This window comes from Carlito syrichta, unplaced genomic scaffold (assembly GCF_000164805.1).
Source record: "Carlito syrichta isolate Samal-C Ts95f unplaced genomic scaffold, Tarsius_syrichta-2.0.1 Scaffold309017, whole genome shotgun sequence".
NCBI lineage: Eukaryota > Metazoa > Chordata > Mammalia > Primates > Tarsiidae > Carlito > Carlito syrichta.
Genome location: NW_007253113.1, coordinates 303,451 through 327,043, shown reverse-complemented (window position 1 = coordinate 327,043; position 23,593 = coordinate 303,451). Strand labels below are relative to the sequence as shown.

The following is a 23,593-nucleotide window of genomic DNA, read 5'->3' as shown; positions in this document are numbered from 1 at the left end:
AATAGTAGTTTTTAAAACCAATGAGGTATGTGAGTAATCGATTCATGAGATAAGATTAAAAGAACTAAATGTCATTGTCTGAGAATGATTAAGGGCAGGATATGACAGGCTTCTCAGGTATTTGAGTGATGCACGCACTCCATAGCATATGCTCACTTATGCTGTCTGAAGGTTAAGGTGGAGCCAGGGGCAGCGTGAACAGAAGCCTGGGTTTCATGTCAAGGGTGAAGTGTGTATACTGACTAGGAGAATGGAGTTTTTGCAGGGTAATTCTTTCTGGGATCTACTCCAAGTGTACAGGAGGGAATATATGTTGCTCTGTATTGGTGAGGACAGGAAGATCAAAAGACAAGATAGTTTCTGAGGTACCTTTGAGACAGTCACCCTGTGGGTAAGCTAGGCACTCCTCAACATATTTTGCAATATTTTTGTTTATGCCTGCATTGCCATAAACACAAGAGTAATACATTGTGGTGTGGCATTACAATGGCTACATTATCCCTAGGCAGTAGGAATGTTTCAGCTTTTTTATACTCTTTGTTTTCCCCTTTACTTTTTCAGCTAGAGATTGGAAGATGATAACCATTATAATTTTATTGGGTCACCTTTATATGTGTGGTCTGTCATTGACCGAAATGTCATTATGTGCTGTGGGTATTTTGTTTTGGTTAATAACATACTGCATATATAACAATGGTCCCATAAGATTATAATATAATGTTTCTTGCTGTAGTATCTTTTTACATTTATATATTTATTTTTGAGTTGGAGTCTCACTTTGTCGCCCAGGCAGAAGTGCAGTGGTACGCTCACGACCACGCTGCTTCGACCTGCTGGGCTTGGGTGATCCTTCCACCTCGGCCTTCCAAGTAGCTGGAACTACAGGGGTGCGCCACCATGCCTGGCTAATTTTTTATTTATTGTAGTGACAAGTTCTTGCAAGTTGCCCAAGCTGGTCTTGAACCCCTGGGCTCAAGCAGTCCTCTTGCCCCTGTCTTCCAAAGTGCTGGGATTACAGGCATGAGCCACTACACTTGGTCTGTATCTTTTTTTATGTTGAGTTACAAACAAGTGCTTAACATTTCATTACAGTTGCCTACAACATTCAGTACATAACATTCTGTGCAGCTTTTCAACCTAGGAACAATAAGCCATACCATATAACCTTAAGTGTGTAGTAGACCATACCACTAGGTTTGTGTAAGTACACTCTATAATGTTCACAATGACAAATAGCCTCATGACAGATTTTTCAGAAGGCATCTCTGTCCTTAAGTGATGCGCACTACACACACACACACACACACACACACACACACACACACACACACACACACACAAATCCTCATGACAAACCAATAGGATAGATATTGTAGTAATCTCCTGTTTTAAACATGAGGAAACTAAGACAAAGACGTTGCATAAACTTTCCTAGGGTCACACAGGTAGCTACAGATCCAGGATTCAAACCCAAGCATTCTAGCTTCAGAGTTCATGGTCTTAGCCACTATGGCGCATTGAAGAAAGGAGGACCAGATAGATGAAGGTAGATAGAGGAGGAAAGTCTAGGGAGTTTAAGCAGCATGACCTTGGTCTTTTTAGACAGTGTGTTTTGTATTTGAGTGTATTGAGTGTTTTTGAGATGCAGGTACTGAAAATCAGTGAGAAATAACTATTGTCCATAGTTACTTGCCTATGTCTTACTCTCCTGTAGTACATTATTTCTGGAGAATAGGTGTATATAACACAAAGTATTAATAATATATATATTTTTTGAGCTGGAGTCTCACTCTGTCACCCAGACTGGAGTGCAGTGGTCGCTCCCAGCCACCACAGCCTCAACCTGCTGGGCTCTGGCGATCCTTCCGCCTCAGCCTTCCAAGTAGCTGGAACTACAGGCATGCGCTACCACGCCTGGCTAACTTTTGATTTATTGTAGAGATGAGGTCTCGCCAAGTTGCCCAGGTGGGTCTCGAACCCGCAGGCTCAGGCAATCCACTCACCTCAGCCTCCCAAAGCACAGGATTACAGGCTGAGCCACCGAGCCCGGCAATAATATTAATAGTATTAATCACATAACAAATGTTGATCAATTAGTAGCTGTCACATTATGAGTAACTCTTACCGTTGCCTCCAGAGCAGATATAGTTACACAAAGTCATTACACTTTGGTTTGTCAGGCATACCTCTTTTCAGCTCGGCGCTACCGATGGAGTGCACATGCTATTTAAACCAAGGGTGGCACATGCTATTTAAACCAAGGCTTTCCTAAACACAGGACCGAGGGCAGACTTCTCAGCCAGTCTACAAAATAAAATATTCTTAGCTGGACTTTAAACTGACTTCCATAAAGTTAATTTATAAAACCAAACTAAAACCCCCTTATTTTCATGTACATATGAGGTCATTAGTCCTAAACTGATTTAAAAAAATACTAAGGCACTGTTTGGGTAAATGTGAAGGCTATTAACAAGATTGTAGGACACTGTCTCCTCACCCACAAGACTTCTCCCATATTTGACACCAACTGCAAGTTCAGGGGTTTCCAAAACCACCCTCAGGTTCAATAATTCACTAGGAAGACTCACAGTACTTGCTGAAAGCTATTAGTCACAGTTACAGTTGATTCTAGGAAAAGGATACAGTTAAAGATTAGCCAAAGAAAGACATGCAGCAGAATTCAGAGGGTTCCAAAGACCATACTTCTGTGTCCTCTCCCTGTGGAGTCAGGATGTGTTATTCTACCAGTACTGGGCATTGGCATGTGACAGTATTCACACACAGGGATGCTTACATAAGCCCTGTTAACAGTTTTATTGGGATTTCATCATATAGCCCATCATTGATTGAACAATTGCCCACATAGTTAATCTATTTCTGGGTTGACTGATACCCCATGACCCAAGGCTCCCACACTAAATGACATGGTTTGTCTTTCTGGAGTGACCAATCCCAAACTTAAGATTATCAGTTGAATATGATATAGATTATCTCTCAGGATCCAACGACAAAGGCCAGACATCTCTTTGGGCAAAGCCAAATTCTTTTTACACAGTAAATAACTGAGCTTACTTTAGTAGGATCCCTGAGTCCTTCACCTCCTGCCAGGGTTTGGGATAGTTTTCTGCCTGAAATTGAATATGACTTATTAGTTATAATGGGCTTCTCTAGGGAAAAAAAGAAAAAAAATTATTTCAGAGGATTAGAATTACATAAGTCTCTTTCTCTCTTATATTTCATGGCCAACGTGGATTAAAAGAGGCCTCTGCTCCATGTACCTCACTGAGGGCCCGGGCTGATGGAACTGGCACCATCTGGAGTGTCATTCTTCCAAGGGAAAGCAAAGCGTGTCATGAATCATGTGCTGACTATTTATGCAGGGGTGACACATACTGCTTCTCACACTTCATTGGCCAAAGCAATTCTGAGTACCATAGCTAGTTTGGGGATGGGGAAGAGAGGAGCCATCTTACCCTGTGCCCGGGAAGAGGTGATCTTATTGTAATTAACCCACTTATTACCCCCAAGGGATTTGTCTTTATTTTTTAATTTTTAATTTTTATTTTTTTGAGTTGGAGTCTCACTCTGTCACCCAGACTGGAGTGCAGTGGCCGCTCACGGCCACCACAGCCTCGATGGGCTCTGGCGATCCTTCCACCTCAGCCTTCCAAGTAGCTGGAACTACAGACGCACGCTACCATGCCTGGCTCATTTTGATTTTATTGTAGAGATGAGGTCTCGCCAAGTTGCCCAGGCGGGTCTCGAACCCGCGGGCTCAGGCAGTCCACTCACCTCAGCCTCCCAAATGCGCAGGATTACAGGCTGAGCCACAGCCCGGCTGGGATTTGTCTTTAAAACAAATAGGTCCACATAACAAACTTTGAGCCATGGCTCTGTTTTCCCTTTTGGTTGTCCTGCCCCGTTGAGACATCAGAGTTTATACTCGGAGTCCTGAAAATTTTGCATACTTGCTGTCAGCCCTATCTCTTCTCATTCTGGCTCTCGCTTTTAGACCAGGATTTCTGTCTCCTGCTGGTGCATCCTGTGGGTTTATTCTAAAAGTTTATTTGGAGCAATTGGGATCCCTTGAGTCCTGATGCAAAGAAAGTTGATTGATTTCTGATGACAGGATTAGGAGCATTCAGGGTTGTATGCCATAGACGTTGGGAAGTTGATCCCTTTTCTTATGCAGGTATCTCATTCCTCTTCCCCCAAAAGGCCCCATCTCTCTAGCCACTTACTAGTTGTTGATTGCTGAGCATAGATACACAATTCTCTGCCTTTATTTCTGTGGTTCCTTCACAAAAATACCCTGCACATCTTACCGTCCCATATTTATCCTTACTCAACTCAAATTTGTTTCTCTTCACTCTTTCCCCATATGTAAATCCCTAGGTTTTCTATAAACCTCTGGTATCACTGCTTCTATAGCCAATCACCTATTTGTACCTCTTGCCAAAGATTAGAGGGTAGAAATGCTGTTATTTTTCATCTATATATCCCCAACATGTTACCAGCCTGCAAGTTAATTTTGATAGATCTTTGTTGAACTGAAGATTATGGAAATATTGAAACTCTAGGGTTAGCTTAAGAGAGGAGTAAAGCTACACTTATCAGTTATAATAAGGCCTCCTGAAATGAAAAAAATAATCTCTTTTCAACTAAATAATCTCTAACCATTAAAGACTGACCCTTTTGTTTTATGTAATAAATGGCCCAGCATACTTCATGGCAACGAAAGGATTTTAATAAATATTTCACCTGGGCTTAATTGTCAGAAGTTGGTTTTCTGCAATGTTTGTTTGTGCTGTATATATACAGGCCTATGACCTAGACTGGCTGGTGTTGGATACAAGGAAGCTGAATAGGTTTAGGAGGTGGATGATATTCCTCCTGAGGGCTGTCAAGCTGCAGTGGGACGATGCCAACACATTCCTCTGAAGATGGGAGCTCTGAGGTCAAAAAACATAACCTTAGGCCACAACTCTCCCTTTTTTTCTTTAACCATTAAAAGAAAACATTGCACACTATTTTCTTCAGGTACATTTTCTAAAATCTTGAGTCCTCTTCTAAACTTCCCTGGGTATATGTAGGATATAGAGATGGAGAAAAGAGGAAATAGGAAGGGAGGAAAAAAGAAAAAAAAAAACCATGTATTTCAAGTAATTCTACTCAAAGTGACCTGCTTTCTAAATCCTTAGCACCAATGTTTTGGGTTATTTAGGTATTTAGGCTCTGTACTGATGGCTTCTCAAAAGATTAACAGTAGATTACTGGTTAGAAAAGGTGGATAGGATTTGGAAATCGCCAAGAGGGCAGCCTTCTGACTTAGTAGATTGTTAGGTGAAGCTTCAAAGAAAAGGAAGTTCTAGGTCATGAACTAGACATCACAGTTTTCCATGAACAATCCCAGTCTATACTTGATGTTTCTGCATACTTATTAATAGTTCCCTCTTTGATTCTTGAAGAGTCCTTGGTCTGGATTGGTTATGCTGGTTTTGGAATATTGTCACGATGAATGGGAAGGAAGAAGACTCCAGAATGAAGAAGGCTGGGGGAAGAATTATCTTATGAGAGTAATTTCAGTTCAGGGTATCCCTTTAAAGGCTTCTTGTAGTGCTTTCTAAAATGCCTTGCAGACTTTCTTCTGACGCACTTCTCGTCATCAGTTTATTTTTCATTGGTGCAGCTTTTATGGAGCCAGTAGCGCCTGGGCGCAGCCTGGGTTTCTTTTAAACTCGTGGGCAGCCGTGCTGCATGTGTGTGTGACTCAAGCTTAGACAGATTGGCTGTGAATGGGGTGATAAGAATAGAGAGAAACACATACCAGTAGACCAAACTTCCTGTGCACAAGCCTTTGAATACTGCTGTCTGAAATAGCATTAATCTTAAGGCTGGGATCATTTATTCCCTCTGGAATTAAGCAATACCACTGGCACCAAAAGAAACTATTCTGGGAAGGAGATGTGGGAGGAATTTTGCTGTGTATTCCAGGCTAGGCAGAAGTACCTTCATGCTTTTGAAGACTACACTATTCATTAGAGCCTTGGTCATTGGAAATTGACAACTTTCAGATGATTTCCAAATATAATTGATGCCAACACTAATGTACACATATTATGATCTACAAAGATTAGTAAAACTGAGTTTAGATGCTTCAACTTAATTACCTAAATATTAGAAAAGGAACTTTTCCTTGGAAATTAGTTTCTACTGTAGATGCTGTGGAAAAGGGATAAAGTTTAATATCTTATCCCTGTCTCTTTGCTCACTTATGCCCTTGCAGGTTGTTTTTGCATGTTCCCATGTAGACTTTTCTAGATTGCTGGATACGTTTAAAATAAGGCAATGAAGTCCACGTCCCCCCTTACTTCCTCCCTATAAAGCTGAGGAGGGTAGGGCTTGGCAGCTGGTGGCAGCTGCAGAGATAAATAAGCACCAGGGCTCCTGGATGGACAAGCTGCAGAAGAGCCTGGGATGAGGGAGTGTAGCTATGAGTGCCTGCCGTGGGAAGAGGCCATGAGGACGGAGCTGCAGCTGGAGTCCAGAAGTTCGGGCAGTGAAAGGGAGGTGCGAGCTTATAGGAACCCGTTTAATAGTCCTTTTGATCAAGCCTTGCTCTTTTATGTTTTTTAGGGGGGGCGGAGGAGTTATTTTAGAGGGCGGATATAAGTCAGATACTCTATAAGTGACTCTGTCTTGGCATTTAAGTAAAGTATTTAATGAAAGCCAGGGAGTTAAACGTTGGTTTGTTCCTATTTAACTTTTCTACTTATTGCTACTACAACTAACAAAGAGCTAACTATCTTCTGGATTTTGTCTTTCCATATTTGTTTCAATTGGAATGAAAACTGCAGCCCAGTGGTGCTTAATATTTTCCTATTTTGTTACTGATAAGCAGTTTGGAAACTGTTTTTTCTATGGAGGGAAGTCTCTTCTCAATGTGGTCAATGCGATCACAACAGATGGTTTTTGTTTTCCATTCTCTTTCACTGTGCCATTGGGATTAATGTGAAGGGTGTAGATGTTGAGAGTCCTTACCCCCAGACAGTTCTGTGTAGGCTTATGAGAAACATTGTAAATTATTTCCTGCTGTTCACAAATATGTAATTAGTTTACATAAAGTTAAAAATCATAAATGTCTACCCATTGTGTATAGGGAGTCTAGTGAGATGTCAGTTATTGGTACTGTTATAGACATCAATGGTTTATGTATTGATTTAAAAAAAAATTATTTTATTTTCCACCTAAATGAATCAAAGGTTTAGTTATCTCAGAATCTGAGCTACAGATGTCTATCTAGACTAGATATGAAATGTTTTTCATTTTAGTGCAGCATTCCTACTTTTTGATAATTATTGATGTAAGATATTAATGGAAAAAAAATCTTTACACAGTGACCAGACATTAAAAAGTTTTGAAAATTTTGAAGTATTTCAAGAAAAAAAAAAATGATGACCTAGATAGACCTTTTAAATTACAAGATTTTTTTAAGTAGTCTTTTTTTTCTTTGTATGTCTGACAGTAGAATAATGTTTCTGTAGGAAGTTAGAGATTTAATTTTAAGCACAAGTGCTAAGTCAGTAGTGATAAAGGAGCCAGATATTTTCGAAGGTAGATAGTAGAGAATGGGAAGGAGGGTAGGTAGGAAACCCAGGTGATAGACACTTTAAAGTGTTTGGAGAATTGATAAACAAGAAAAGACTGAGTCAACCCTGGGATATACCAATAAAGAGAAGAGAGTTAAAGCCAGAATTGAGTTTGGAAGGAAAATTGGATCTTAACCCCTGTTTCATCTGGATCCTTAGATACATTTGTAAAAGATGATGAAAATTCACCACCAGCTGAGTGTCTGTGGGTTTATGTATGCAGTGAAACCAGTAGTCCCACCTCTTCTGTCTTTTTATTTGGAGTTGTATCCATTCTCACAAACTCACTGACCTCCCACTCCTCTCTGTGTTCTAGGAGAGACAGCGTCTGGAGACCATCCTCAATCTCTGTGCTGAATACACAAGGCTGGACAGTCGTTTGTCCACTGGCACCACCGTGGCAGATGTGCAGAAAATCAACAAGGAGCTTGAGAAGCTGCAGCTCTCTGATGAGGAGTCTGTGTTTGAAGAAACCCTGGTGAGCCCTGACACAAGATACAGATGCCACCAGAAAGGCTCACTCCACGATGCAGACTTGGCAGGCTGCGGGAGTCTCAGTCAGAGCAGTGCCAGCTTCCTTGCCCCCAGGAGTATCAGGAACGATGAACTGCTTGGTGATCTCGCCCGGACTCCCCCACAACTATCCTCTGCCTTTCTGAAAGCGTCCAGCGAGTCTTCTTATCTCAGTATCTTACCAAAGGTAATGCCGGCAGAGCAAAGAGACTACAGTTTAGGGCCTGGGGCGTGTGCATATGCTTTAACCTGGAAACTAGAGATTTTTATTATGCTAATTTTCCAGAGTGTGTTTAGTGCAGCTTCAATTTAAGAGGTCCTTAGCTGAACAAGATACAGCAGATTAGGGTGATTACTATAAAATAACAAATTTGTACCATAAAAAATGAGCAGCACAGAAAAGTAGAAAGAAAGAAAAAGTTTCTCTTTTTCCTACCTTCTTCCAGTTGTACACCTGAAAGATAAGCAGGTGTAAAACGTGTTAAAAGTGCAACCAGGCCGAGCCTGGTGGCTCACGCTTATAATCCCAGCACTTTGAAAGGCATAGGTGAGAGGATTGCCCAAGCCCACAGGTTCGAGACCAGCCTGGGTAACTTGGCAAGACCTCATCTTTACAATAAATCAAAAAATTAGCTGGGTGTGGTGGCATGTGCCTGTAGTTCCAACTACTTGGAAGGCTGAGGCGGAAGGATCACCTGAGCCCTGCAGGTCAAGGCTGCAGTGGCCATGAGTGTGCCACTTCCCTTCAGCCTCATCGACAGTTGTTTGTTCACTGGCACAGAGAGACTCCAACTCAATAAATAAATAAATAAATATAAAAGTACACCCAGCATGGTCCTGTAATCCCAGCACTTTGCAGGGCTGAGGCAGGAGGATTACTTGAGCCCAGCCTGGGCAACATAGTGAAACTCCATCTCTACAAAAAAAAAAATTAGTCAGGTGTTGTGGTGTCCTAGCTGTAGTCCTAGCTACTTGAGAGGCTGAGGAGGGAGGAACACTTGAGCTCAGGAGTTTCAGGCTGCAGTGAGCTGTGATCAGGCCACTGCACTCAACCTGGGCCACAGAGTGAGACCGTCTTTAAAAAATAAATAAGTAGCCGGGCTCGGTGGCTCAGCCTGTAATCCCGCGCCTTTGGGAGGCTGAGGTGAGTGGATTGCCTGAGCCCGCGGGTTCGAGACCCGCCTGGGCAGCGAGACCTCATCTCTACAATAAAAATCAAAAAATCAGCCGGGCATGGTAGTGCATGCCTGTAATTCCGGCTACTCGGAAGGCTGAGGTGGAAGGATCGCTGGAGCCCAGCAGGCGAGGCTGCGGTGGCCGGGAGCGGCCACTGCACTCCAGTCTGGGCAACAGAGCGAGACTCCAACTCAAAAAAAATAAAATAAAGTAAAAAATAAATAAATAAATAAATAAAAATAAAAGTGTCTATCTCCCTTCCTAATATATACAGCCATATATTCTAAGCATAGACACATATGTACACACACATAGTGTTCTGCATTTTTTTTCCTCCTTAAATGTCTCAGGTGTCTTTTCATATTTGTATTCATGGCTTTACCTCATTCTTTTTCATGGCTGAATGGTATTTTGTTTGGAAGTACCATTTAAGTTGTTCTCAGTTTTTTTGCTAATACAATCCATATGCAGCAAATATTCTAGGTTTTTTACATACATATATATTTGCACAATTCTGTAAATGTATTATAGGATTACTTACTAGAAATTGAATTGCTCAAATAATTTGTGTATTATTCATTTTAAACAGTATTTACAAATTACACTCTCAAAAGAGTTTATTTCCAAGGGACACTTTCACGAACAGTTTATACACTCGCCAAATTGCATACTATCAACATTTTCAACTTGCCAGATTAATAGGCATCTTAATTTGCTTTTTAAAATTATATATAAAGTTAAACATCTTTTCATATTTCCATTTAGTTGAATTTTTTGACCCACTTAAACTGTTTTGTTTTTTACCAAGTGGCAAGAGCTGTTTGTGGTAAGAAAATTCATCTTTTATCATGAATGACCATCCCTATGACTTTATGATTTTTTTGGACATATAGTTTGGCGGATGTTTTTAATTTGTTTGCAATCATAGTTATTACATAGACTTCTGACTATAGGTTAGTTTATGTCTTCTGAGCTTCAGGATTCCTTAAATCCTGAAGGAATCCTGAGATTCAAGGAAAATCTCTTGGTATTAATTTTTTCACAGGTTAAATTTTGTCCTACCAAAAAACTTCCTGCGTCACCTCTTTTCCTTTTAAAAAGGATTTAAAGGAGCTTATAATAAAGCATATAGCATATAAATTATATTGGACTAAAATTAGAACCCCAAAAATAGTAAATGGGAGAAAAAAGCAAGTACCATAATCACAAGGTAGATTTATTTATTTAGGAATACGTAGGATAATTCATTAACATACCTAATTAACTCTTACAATTAGATTCAACTGCAAGAGCCTTTAGTTAATCTTTTATTATAAGAGAAGGAAACATACTGATTCTCTTTTTTTGAGTTAGAGTCTCACTCTGTCACCCAGACTGGAATGCGGTGGCACGCTCACGGCCACAGCAGCCTTGATCTTCTGGACTCAAGTGATCCTTCCGCCTCAGCCTTCCAAGTAGCTGGAATTACAGGCACACGCCACCATGCCCAGCTAATTTTGATTTATTGTAGAGACGAGATCTTGCCAAGCTGCCAAGGCTGGTCTCTGGGCTCAGGCAATCCTCTCAACTCCACCTCCCAAAATTCTGGGATTACAGGTGTGAGCAACCACACCCAGCTGCATACTGATTCTTTGAGAGAAAGATGTATCACGGTGATAAACTCTGGCAGCAATTCATCACATGGAGCATTATGCAGGGGAATTTGTGTGTTTGTTTTTATTTTTGCTTGATTGACTGCAACAAGACTTTTTTTTTTTGAGCTGGAATCTCACTCTGTCGCCCAGACTGGAGTGCAGTGGCCGCTCTTGGCCACCGCAGCCTCGACCCACTGGGCTCCGGCGATCCTCCCGCCTCAGCGTTCTGAGTAGCTGGAATTACAGGCACACGCTACCGTGCTGGCTGATTTTTTTATTTTATTGTAGAGATGAGGTCTCGCCAAGTTGCCCAGGCGGATCTCGAACCCATGGGTTCAGGCGATCCACTCACCTCAGCCTCCCAAGGCACGGGATTGCAGGCTGAGCCACCGAGCCTGGCTACAGCAAGACTTTTACACTGAATGTTCCTGGTCAGAAGTCCTTATGTATTGAGTTCTCCCATCATATCCATCAGGACTCTGAACTGTTAAACACATCTTGTGCACGATTCCTTCTTTTTTCTATGTTTACTTTCTTTTTTCTGCCATGTCTACCTTACTCATTCTCAGTGGAGAATAATTTGGAATAGAATATCTGTCTCCATGGCCAGAAAGTTGCAACTGTTAGAAACTGGGATGAGGCAAAGGAAGGGGGCAGAGAAAAATCAAAATTGTTGGTCAAAGTAAATGGCCTATCATTCAAAAATTTGAACTGTTGTCATCAGCCACTAGGCTCCTTTAGAAATTCTCGGCTTCCTTTTGATGTTTAATCTTTTCACTTTTCTCTCCTTTCTTTTTATTTTTTTGATGAGAGTCTCTCTATGTTACCAGGCTGGTCTTGAACCTCTGGACTCAAGTGATTCTCTCACCTTGGCCTCCCAAAGTGCTGGGATTAAAGTTTGAGGCATCAAGCCCAGCCACATTTCTTCCTTTATATAGATCTACCCATTTTGTGTTAGAAACATTGGCTGGTGTGCTCTTTCTAAAGACTATTTTTGGGAGACAAGTTTTCTTCTGGAGAGGGCTATGATAGAAAAGTTGTTGATGTGTACACAGATTTTGGCAAATGTTTTTAATTGCTCAGGTATTCTCTTGAGGAATAAGAGGTATCTGAAGCTTAGAGCAACATCCATTATTGCAAGAGGCATAAGACTGCAATTTTTGGTGGCAGGAAATATCAAGGGCACTCAGGTTACCACACACAGCTTAGACAGAGTGAAAGTGAGAGACTGATGGCTTCCAAAGAGACAGACATATATTATCTCGAGACAGGAGATAGAAGATTCTTTACAAACACCTCCCGACCATTTGTTTTGGATGCTCTTCTTCTTCAAGTAATTTGTGCGCTGAATTATTTGCTTAACAAAGTGCAATGTTATTAATCCATTTTGGGATAAGAGGAGAAGAGAAGAATGTGAAACACACTCTAAGCTGATTTAACTGAATGAAACAATGATTTTTAATGATGTTTAGGAAACTTGAGATTTACCAATCTGGAACTTGCTTTACTAAAAGATGCAGATGACCTTGGAAATATGCTAATTTTAATTGGCCTTTGTGAACCTGTCTTCCACCGCCTGAGGTAGAAGCTGACTGAACAGTAGCTCATCCGTTTCCTTTCGAGGAAACATTTTACCCACAGTGGAAAGCCCACACAAACACCACCTCCTTGGCAGAAAGAGGGTTCTAAGAAGAGATCTGTAAAAAAAGAGGCAGGTGGAAAAAGTGTCTTGTCCCAATCATCTCTCTCCTTTCTCTGTGTGGATCAAGTTACCTCAAAGATAGCATATTAGGAGATGCACATACATGAGTTATGTGCTGATTGAAACATGTCACTCTGCTGTGCACAACACTGTGCTCCCAACATTTTGGGAGGCCAAGGCAGGGGGATTACTTGAGGCCTGGAGTTTCAGATCAGCCTGGGCAACATAAGGAGACTCTACCTCTACAAAAAAAATTTTTAATTAGCCAGGCAAGGTGGCACGTGCCTGTAGCTCTAGCCACTAGGGAAGCTGAGGCAGGAGACTTGCTTGCATCCAGGAGTTTGAGGTTACAGTGAGTCATGTTCCTGCCACTGTACTCCATCCTGAGCAACAGCATAAGACCTTGTCTCTGGAAAAAAAAAAAGTTAATTAAAAGAGAACAATTAAAAAATAAAATATGTCACTGTTATTAGATTCCTATCCATTACCACAACAAACAAAAAAATTCCAGGAAAATTAAAATGACATGATATATTTAAAATGACAGCATTCTCTGTCATTGTAAAACTAAAGCTATTCAGTGGCTACCACATCTTGTCTCTGTTGGTTTTCTTTATTTGGTTAATAAATGAGGTTACAATATCCTCACACCATTCTACCACAAAGCTTTCAGTTTTCAAATGCCTCTTGAAGATTTTGCTTCTAATAAATAACTTAGAAAGAAAAACCCACAAACTCTTCTTAGATGGCAATGATTACTATACACAACCTCTTAGGTTGTCTGTTCTTAAATATATCTATTATGATATACTTTCTAAGAACTTTGAATTATGCAGATAATTATAATTCCCACTATTAACCATAGCCACCCCCTACTTACTTATAAAATTTATAGTTTTGCAGATTGTTTAGTTGTTTTTTTTTCTTTTTTCTTAATGCTTTGCTTCCACCTGTGAGGGGGATATTTTTAAACTATGTTGGAAGTAGAAACCTAATATGTAATCGTGACCTAACAGGATACTGGTCTTCATGAGGCTTTCCTGCTAGGATTACTTGCCAGTGATTTTGGAATACCATTCACTGTTGCAGGCATTCCTTGTGGCTTAAAACAGGCACCTAAGTATTAGGACAATGAGCTTTATTGTCTGTGATTGAAAGGTCAGCAGTTATTTTATTAGTTGATAAGATACTGGATTTAAGATGACAATTAAAAAGCAAAATGTCAGTGCTTGGACAGCCTGCGTACCTTTGTTCTAACAAACCTGAGATACTACATTATCAATTGTTTAATCTCCTTAAGGAGCTGCAAAGTAGGGTAAAGAATAAAGAATACAGACTATGACATGTATATCTTCTTAAAATTATTAGAATTGTCAAATAAATTAGGTAGACTAAACTTCAGCAGTTTTGGGGGAGTAACTTAAATATTCCTTTCAATGATTTGCTCAACTAGGCTGCTGTTTTCAGTTTTCAGTTGTGAAATTGTATAATTATTGACTTTCTGATCCCAAAATTACTTATTTTTCAAAGAGAGATAAATATTCAATAAATACTATACCCATTGCCTTACAGAAAGACTGGTTTCTACCACGTGATATTCAAGAAAACTAACCTGAAATTCTAGAAACCAGAGGCTATTTTTAATTCACTACATTCTCTTCTTAAACAATAGACCATCACATTTTGGCTATATGTGTGATCTACATTATTCCTTTTTTCCTTGTGCATTTGTCATTAACTCTGTTCAGGAGAGTAAGTATGCCTTCTCTCTCTTAATTTGTTTCTTGACCTCCTCATTCCTTGACAAAGAATTCACTTTTTCCCTGGAATAATTTTATGAATGGTGGCCAGTATCCTTTTTTAGGTGGTTTCTTAAACATTATATAGGAAGGTCTATAGAACAAAAGACAGTTAAATAGTACACTAAAACAATCCATGAAACATCATTTAGCTTGATACTGAATGTGTAGTTTTAAGTCATTTTATGGATTCCCAAAGTGACATGCCCTTGCTTTTCCAACTTGTGTTGGAAAGAAAATAAATAAGCCTGAATGCTCATTTGCAGATAACCATAGCAGTGGGACCTAAGAGTATGGCTAGGGAGTCAAGAAGCTTTTTTGAAGATATAGTCACTTGGGAGATGGGAGAGAATGAGGAGCTTATAATGAAAGTAGGAGCATTTACAAGAGATCTCCCAGGAAGATGTCAAAACTCCTGTCTCAGTTGTAATTCTCTACTGTGCAGAACTGCGTACTTCAGCTTCCTCAACTGTAAAACCTTTGTTCTTTTTGCTTCAAAGAATATGAATTTGTGAACGGAAGCCAGATTGTATGAGCTAACCTAAGAAAAGTTGAAGATGGCACAGTCTTTTATGGGAAAATGATCAGAGTTCCAACTAGAGAATAGCAGGGATGCTTTTAGAATCCACATGGGCATGGAGACTGAAACACTAGACCTGCAGCTGGTTTATAAGTCAAGTTGAGAAATTCTAGAATTGAAGCATGAGTAATCCATTTCTGTGTTGATTAATTGCAGACCCCAGAGGGTATAAGTGAAGAACAGAGAACTCAGGAGTTGGCTGCAATGGAAGAAACTCGGATCATAATTCTGAATAACCTTGAGGAACTTAAACAAAAAATCAAAGATATAAATGATCAGATGGATGAATCTTCCAGAGAGGTATAAACCATGAGTTCACTTTTTACCCTCTCTCTTTTTTTCTTTCCTTTCTTTAGCTTTAAAAATATTGCTGCTCATTAGGGCACAGTCCGTGGAGGGTGAACACATAGAAATCGACTTGAGCAAACATTTGTTCAACAGGTGCCATGTGTAGGGTAAAAATGCCCCCCTTTTTTATTTTAAAGATGTGGGGTACAATTCAGGATTAGGTACATACATGGTCATATACAGTTGAAGTTTGGGCCTCCCTTTGGTTCTCACTTTGCCTGGTTTGGGATCAGGTACCCTTATTGATGCAAAAAGCCCCTTTTTTACATTCCTTTTTTTCTTCTTGTTTCTTTTTGGTCATGTGAGATAAACACATTAGGCCACCTTTATTGTGCTTTCTGTAAAACCTATTTTGTCTTAACTAGTATATGCTTTCTGACCTGCCACAGGATTTGTCAGCAGAGGTACCCTGTATTTAGATATTCAATTTCAAATCCCATAAATGTTTTCTGAGTATGCTTACTGTGAGTTGGATGTCATATTGGCACTCTGTGGGAGATTCACACATGAATCACACAGACCCAGCTTTCTAGAGGTTTGCAAACCTGGGGCAGACAGATACATATTTCATAACTACAATAGGAGGCAGTGGCAATTTTTATGTTATCTCCATGGAATGAGAAGGGGCACAAAATTCTGCCTAGGGGGGATCTGCATGTCTTTCCTCATAGATGGTGCTGATAGGCCCCTAAGCAGTTTGGGTACTGCTCACCTGTTGTCTTTCACAAAGACCCTGGAAGCCCCTCCTGTTGGCATTGCTAGGAATGCGGGGCTTTCATGCTGTTATTTCTCTTGCTCTAGGGACAAAGAAGGAAAGACATGGCTGCTCCCAGGGTGGTTTGTGCTTGAACCTGTACCTAAGCAAATAGGCAAAATATCATTGAGAAGTAAGCAGAAAAAGAGTTATAGTAGGAAAGTTAAGTGATAACTAGTTTTTTTGTGTGTTTTATTAAAATCTGGCTGATACAGTAGTATTTTTGGAAATTTGTAGCTATTATAAATGAATCTCTCAAGTGAGCAGTTGAGAATGTCCCTGAAGGTGAAACACTTCTGAACTTTGTTTTGTGTCCTTAGTTGGATATGGAATGTGCTCTCTTGGATGGAGAACAGGAATCTGAAACAACTGAACTTATGAAGGAGAAGGAGATTTTAGATCATCTAAATCGGAAGATAGCAGAACTGGAAAAGAACATTGTTGGTGAAAAGACCAAGGTAAATGAAAACTATATTTGAATGCAATTTTATGGGCAAAGTGGTGATCCAAATTGATGGAATTTAAATGTTAAATGGAATTGCCATGATTTTGGATTGTGTGTCATGTTACTGGAGAGAATGACACGAGAGAAAAGTCCTAAGATCATACATTGTCACAAATTAAGAGCTACCAGATGCTGGGCCAAGATGCTGAGAAAGCAGAGCCCGTATAGCTTGCAAGCTGATATTCACAACAGCTTATTCTATTTGAGATGAGTGAGTTGCTTTTCTTTCTTTCTTTCTTTGTTTTTTAATCAGCTTTTCTGCTCTTCCAATTCCATGTGTTTTTAAAGAATTTTTTTTTAGTATACTGAACATCTTTACCACTGGTGCCCTGCAGGGATGACTAAAGTTCAAATAGGGCTACCTCATTTCTTTTCATGTTTCTGTTTGGTAAAAAGGTGATTGTTAATTATTCATCCCACCTGCCTCACCTTGCTGTTGTCTTCAGTGCAGGTGAGCTGCTCTTTGAAAACTGCAAGTTTTCGGAGAGGGGTCTTCACACACCATCAAGGAAAAGCTATCTGTGAGACACAGTTGACACTTAGCTTGGAAGAGGTCTTGCTATACATGTCATGCCACGACCTGAACGTTAGCTGCTATCTACTGAGGAATGTAGGAAAAATCACGTTCAGATTTTGGAATTCAGGGTGGTAGTTTGGTTTTTGGTTTGTCTGCTTATGTGTTGTTGTTTTCTCCTGGGAAATATTATACATTGCTCTCCTCATAGTCTGAGTTAGTTACAGCTGAACTAAGTCTAATACTAAAGTAAAATTCCAATTTGGTGAAGAAAAAAACAAATGAGCTTTAACACATTCTTCCCTACTCACCATGTTCTCTGCTAAGCTGAGAAAAAATTTTTTTGTTTTTAGTTTTAGTAAGTTCTAGTGGTACTGTGTGGAAAGAATTTCTGCTGAATGTGACTTCCTTTTTAGGTTCTTATTTGTTTGAGACCTATAAATAAGGACATTTGGTCTTGGTGCCAGAGAATGAGTTCAAAATGATATGGTCAGAAATGGAAGTCTGAATAGAAGCTACATGTCAATTTCTTGGTTACCTACATGTCAAAATTAAACTACACAGCTTTTGCATATTAAATTTTATGTATGGTTATTCTACTTCCAGACTTTTAAGTAGTAAAGAATCTATTTGGGTAGTGGGCATCTTTTTCTTTAGAAAGTCAAAACCAAGTTGAAGAATGGTCTGTCTAAATATGCAGTATAAGAGGATTCAGTGAATGATGTATACTTTTCAAGGATTCTAGACTGGTACAGCAAAAAGTTTTCACTGTAGGCATCAGCTGTATTGTTTTGATACTTATTAGTATTTTACTGTTAAGTAAATACTAATTAAGTAAAGTAATACTACAGTAATTTTATTACTATTTATGTCACATGGGAAAACTTGTTGGACATAGGAACAGAGTATCTTGTTCTCTGTGAACACTTCTGCCTGCCTCATCCATGTAGTTATTTAGTTTTGTGTAGCTCACATGTGGCATGGTCTATGAATTTTATATCTCATTAGCATAAGATTCTGCACACAAAGTGAAGCAAGTTGAGCCTATGCTAATTCTCACTTCCCAGGACAAGTTGTGGTCTGTTCTCCACAGAATGGAGGTGGCCCCTTTACTTGTTTCTGCTCATATCCCTCTCTATGGTAGAGGAAGAACTCGAGGAACATAAGTAGAAACAAAGAGGCCACCTTCATCCTTCCTATTGTTGTTTGGTGGTTTGATGGAGGCTATGTGTAGGAGAGGGGACTGCAGGGGCTGGATATACAGGACCAGCTCATGCAGCTGTTAGGAGATTAGCTGGTCTTGGAAGGTGGGATTATTGTCTGTCATCACATCATGTGAAAAATGGCAGAAATTGGCTTTGAGTGAGAAGAGGATGAGGGGAGTAGAAACAAAGACTGGGTCGATGATGCTACTACCTATTCTTGACGACCAAATTCAAATAGAGACTCAACACTGCTTGACGCCATTATTATGTTTCTTAAGTAAGCTTATTCTACTATTTTATGATACATCTATTTCATGCCTTTACTCTATTCAAACCTCTGGCCCACTTTCCTCCCTGTGGTTCAGAGATGATCTCACCACCTGCTTCATAGAGCAATGAGAAGCAACCCATCGTCTCTCAATGATTCTCTTCTCCCATCAAATACCAGTCTCTTTGCATGTGCTCTGGGTGTCATCACATCCTACCTTCTTAGGGTCTTCAGTCTTTCTGCCCTACCTATCCCCACTCCCCTACCCCTGGTCAATGTCTCCTTCTTTCTGGATTTTTACTGTCAGCATGCCAACATTATTATTTTAAGGTAAACTTTCAAACAATTTTCTAGGTATACTTTGTCTCCTGTTCCTCATGTCCCAATTAACTATTCTTCCCATTCCAGTTGGCTTAGACCTCTGCTACTCCATCAGATTTTCTCCTGTTTGGACTACTGCAGACCTCCAGTACTGCCAAGCCCACTGGGTGCTTTTCAGCCCTCTTATGATCAGACTCCTGAGCAGCATTCAATATAGGGGATACTTCTTTTTTGGCACTTTTTCCCTTCTCCCTTCTTTTCTGCTTTTGTACTTCACTCTTCTGTTTTACTTTGCTTTGTTTTGTCTATATGTCTTACATCTATGCCTCTTCATCTTTAATCTGAACCCAGTTCTCTTGTATCCTCATGTCGTTTTATAGCTGTGGATTCAACTAACTTATATACTGGTGAGTATCAGGGATGTCTCTAGCCCACAGCCCTTTCCTGAGCTCGGACTCATATCCTGTAGCCTACCTAACATCTTCACTCAGATATTTCATAGGTAATTCCAACTGGACACGCCCATAACTGAACTCTTGATCTTAATCTTCCCCTTGCCTCCCACCCTCAATTCTCCAGTTTTCCCAGTCTAGGAAATTGCATTTCTCTTCCCTGATACATTCAAACAGAACCTGGAAATTGATCTCGATGCTTTTTTCTCTGTCTCTTTAACATCTAATTGATCACCAACGTATTTCTCAATTTTTTTTAACAACTCTGCACCTTCACAGACAGCATTCTCTTCTAAATCATGAAATTTCTTCTTTAGTTCTATTTTCACTTGCTTCCCTTAAGTTTAAACTCTTCACAGCAGCCAATGTGATTTTTTTAAAAATTGAAATGAGAACCTATCACTATGGTTTGTGTCCCCGTGTACTTTATGTAAATCTAAATTCCTTACTGTGATCTGTCACTAGCCTTCCTGTCACCATTCTTTTATTCTTCACACTACTCTCACCAGGGCCTTCCTTTCTATTTGTTAAAAGATTCATTCTTTCCCACCTCCAGTCCTTTGCAGATACTGTTTCCCCTGTCTGGAATTCCCATCCCCATATCCCATGCCTTGCTGATTCTGTCTGTCAGTGCTTAGACAGAATGTCAGTTTTTTCAGAAAAGCCCTTCCAGACCTTTCCAGTTCACGTTAGGTTTTCTTTGTTTTTTAGCCCTTTACATATTATATTTTATAATTTACATTTGTTTTGGGCTTACTAGGTATTTATTTCCTTCCTCTAGCCTGTGAGTGGAGGAGGGAATGATCCACTATTTATCCATTTATCCATTCCATAGTAGGTGCCAAGACACTGCCCAGTATACTTTGAGAATATTGTCCTTGGATTCTCCTGCTAATGGCTAGTCCAGGCTAGGTCTTAGCAGAAACACTGAGCCAAACACCTGCTAGAGAGCTATCCATGGCCAAGTTTCAGGACAGCTGGACTGGGCTGCCCAAGTGCACATGCCAGTGAGCCTGTAATCACTCTGCCAATCACACCAGAGCGTAAGACAGAAGGAGGAAGTGGCCTTTGCCCTTTTGGATCGCGTTTCCTTTTCCATACACCTGTTGCTGCAGTCAGATGTAAACTGTGGAATGAGAAAAGCAAAACCTGAAAAGATATCCCCGTTGGGCAAGCTTCGATTCAGATGTCAGTAGTACATCCTGTAAGCCTGGCCCTAGGGTTTTGGAGTCAAAGCCTGAAGCCATAGGAAAAAGGTCTAATAACACCTCAGTGTTCAAATCTTGCTGGGAAATTATTAACGTTGCTTTCTTGGCTCTGAAGACTGGCTTTTAGCATTACTTCTTTTAGCTGATTTGGGAGCTATTATTTTATTTTACATATGTAGTATAGATAAATATATATTAAATATTGTTACTATTTGTTACCACATAAAATATAACCAATTGACATAGTTATATATACAACATAAAATATAGACAACTTATTGCATTATATATATTGAACATTTTGCAGCAGTCCTTGGGCTGGCCTTTCACTTGGGGCACCACAGTGGAAAGCATCAATAAGCCTGTTTTCATGTGACTCTGAGCAAAATTCCACCTGCCCGTTGTGTTCTCAGATAGTAGCCACATCGCATATAGAACCACTATGGACATGAATAAACCCTGAACAAATATAAGAATCTAACTTGAAAATAAACCCAGAAAGGATGTCTTATGCAGAAAGCAAAGAGACCTTCATGTTTCTTGTGGCAAATGAAAGGAGAGAGGGGGCAGGCATGGTGGCTCAAGCCTGTAATCCCAGCACTTTGGGAAGCCGAGGCAAGAGGATTACTTGAGTTCAGGGGTTCGAGACCAACCTGGGCAACTTGGTGAGACCTTGTCTCTACAATAAATCAAAAAAAATTGCTGGGTGTAGTGGCACATGCCTGTAGTTCCAGCTATTTGGAAGGCTGAGGCAGAAGGCTTGCCCGTGCCCAGCAAGTCAAGGCTGCGGTGGCTGTGAGCATGCCACTGCACTCCAGCCTGGACAACAGAGTGAGACTCCAACTCAAAAAAAAAAAAAAAGAAAGGAGAGAGGATTATTTCCTCTAGTCTAATAAACTGTTTTAGTTGAATGGGCTTGACGACACAGTAAGGAAGCCATCAACACCCTGAAGCCCAATTTGGGCCAAGGCCTGGTTATGGAACTGGCTTTCCTTCTCTTCCGCTCCTCTTCCCCAAGAGCAAAGCCCTAGGTAGCGACTGAGAAGATACATGAAGATGTATGTGTCTCTCCATGTAGGTTTTTGTTCTTTATCTATGTCTAACTACATTAAAAATTAAACACTGAAAATAGTTTTTCAGTTTTCTCTATTTCTGGATTATCTGTGTTTCATCCCTGCTTCTCAGCATACAAATCAAGTTGTACCAAAATTAAATAAGGATTTGCTCTGATTCTGTATTGTCAAAGAGTCTTTCCATGATCCAGATGGTAATCGTAATGCTCAAGCCATCTTTTTGTTTAAGAATACAAATATTTTATGTCTTCACACAGATATATTGTGACATTTTGTAGTCATCCTAGCCTGCACACTTAAGCACATTTAAATGCACGAAGCACGTTGGTTGGAACTGAAACTTAAATCACCCTATGCCATACAATGTGTCCCTAAGTGAAATCTTAAATACTGACTCCTTAATTTTTCTACAGTAAGCATATTTAAATAGTTAAATCTTTTCCCCTATTATTATCTTATCTTAATATTATCTTGCCAAAGTACCTGTTACTTCCTCCCCATCCTTCCTTCAGAGCCAGGGGAAGACAGTGAGCCTGGCCCAGAATTCTTCAGCAAGGTGTTAATGCCTCTTGAGTGCAGAACATGTGCCAAGTCACAGTCAACGTTCAGAAAGGGCTCAGCCCTTCCCGTGCCGCTTTCTTATATTTCAAAGTGAGCTCCCTGGGTAGAGGAAGTGGAGCTATATCATAGGATTTGGGGATTAAGTCAATAGGATTCCAGATTGGTTTTTTTTTTTCCTGATGGTTGTGATTTTCAAGTTTTTTCAACACTTAACATCCATCAATTGTGTAATTAAAATATTCAGGCCAAAGGAAAAAAAATCCTAACAAGGAAATGGTTCTCAACAATCCTTGTTTGTTGACACAGGACCATAATCTTTCCTCTGAATTTCCAAAATCTGTAAAGTTTTGTGGGGGGGGAAATATCCTTTTGTAAGGCTGAGTATTCATTAAGTGTAGCTACAGAAATAGCAATGTGTTTGATTAGAGGGTACTGTTCCAGACCTCACTGGAAATGTCATATATGCTGTATGATCTGTGTTACCTGTTACCTCTATTAAATTTGTAGTATTCTGAAATCTGAAACACTCTGGCTTTACATAGTATCATGAATGTACACTTATGTCCACATTCATCAAAATGAATACTTAAACGTATGCAGTGTTCTTGGATATCAGTTATACCTATTAAAAAGGAATTTCATATATGATTATGGACCTTAAATAGTTGTCTAACCTGTGAATCTATAAAGGTGCCTGTCTCCCAGACAATGCCACAGGATTTAGGAACTAGAAGGGATTCTCAGGGTGTGTGGAAAGGACTTTAAATGGATTTCCCTTAACAATGATGGCTTAGGAACTGTGAATTTTAACACATCACTGCATCAATTCCAATCCTGACCTTGGGTTTCATGAAATGTGTCCTAAGTGCCTAGAGCATGCTGAGTTGTTTTTTTCCATCAGAGTCTCACTCTGTCGCCTGGGCTAGAGTGCAGTGGCATGATCACAGCTACCGCAGCCTCCATCTGCTGGGCTCAGCAGTCCTCTCGCCTCGGCCTCCCATAGTGCTTGGGATTGTAGGCATGAGCCATTGCGTTTGGACAAAAATTGATCTTAATTTTTAAGAAAATCTTTAGTAAGCTAATAGGGGTGCCAGATTCATAAATAAAAATATGGGAAACTTGGTGACATTTGGATTTCAGGTAAACAGAGAACAACTTTCTAGTATAATTATGTCCCATGCAATATCTGAGACATATTTACATTAAAGAATCATTTGATGTTCATCTAAAGTTTAAATTTAACTGGGTGTCCTCTATTTTATCTAACAGCCATGCACACTAATAAATTAAGCATCTTTTCAGGGTAACCTTGATCCATCTGCTTATCAAGC

At 39.9% G+C, this 23,593-nt stretch overlaps 1 protein-coding gene across 3 annotated transcripts in view; it reads left to right on the top strand.

The window, feature by feature from the left end:
* PHLDB2 (pleckstrin homology like domain family B member 2) overlaps nucleotides 1–23,593 on the top strand; it is a 131,004-nt gene that overhangs the window by 56,343 nt on the left and 51,068 nt on the right. For all 3 annotated transcript variants that reach the window (XM_008066589.2, XM_008066588.1, XM_021716850.1), the window contains exons 3-5: nucleotides 7,966–8,349; nucleotides 15,210–15,353; nucleotides 16,476–16,613. In XM_008066589.2, coding sequence (XP_008064780.1) covers nucleotides 7,966–8,349; nucleotides 15,210–15,353; nucleotides 16,476–16,613 — 666 coding nt within the window. The remainder of the gene's footprint in view (nucleotides 1–7,965; nucleotides 8,350–15,209; nucleotides 15,354–16,475; nucleotides 16,614–23,593) is intronic.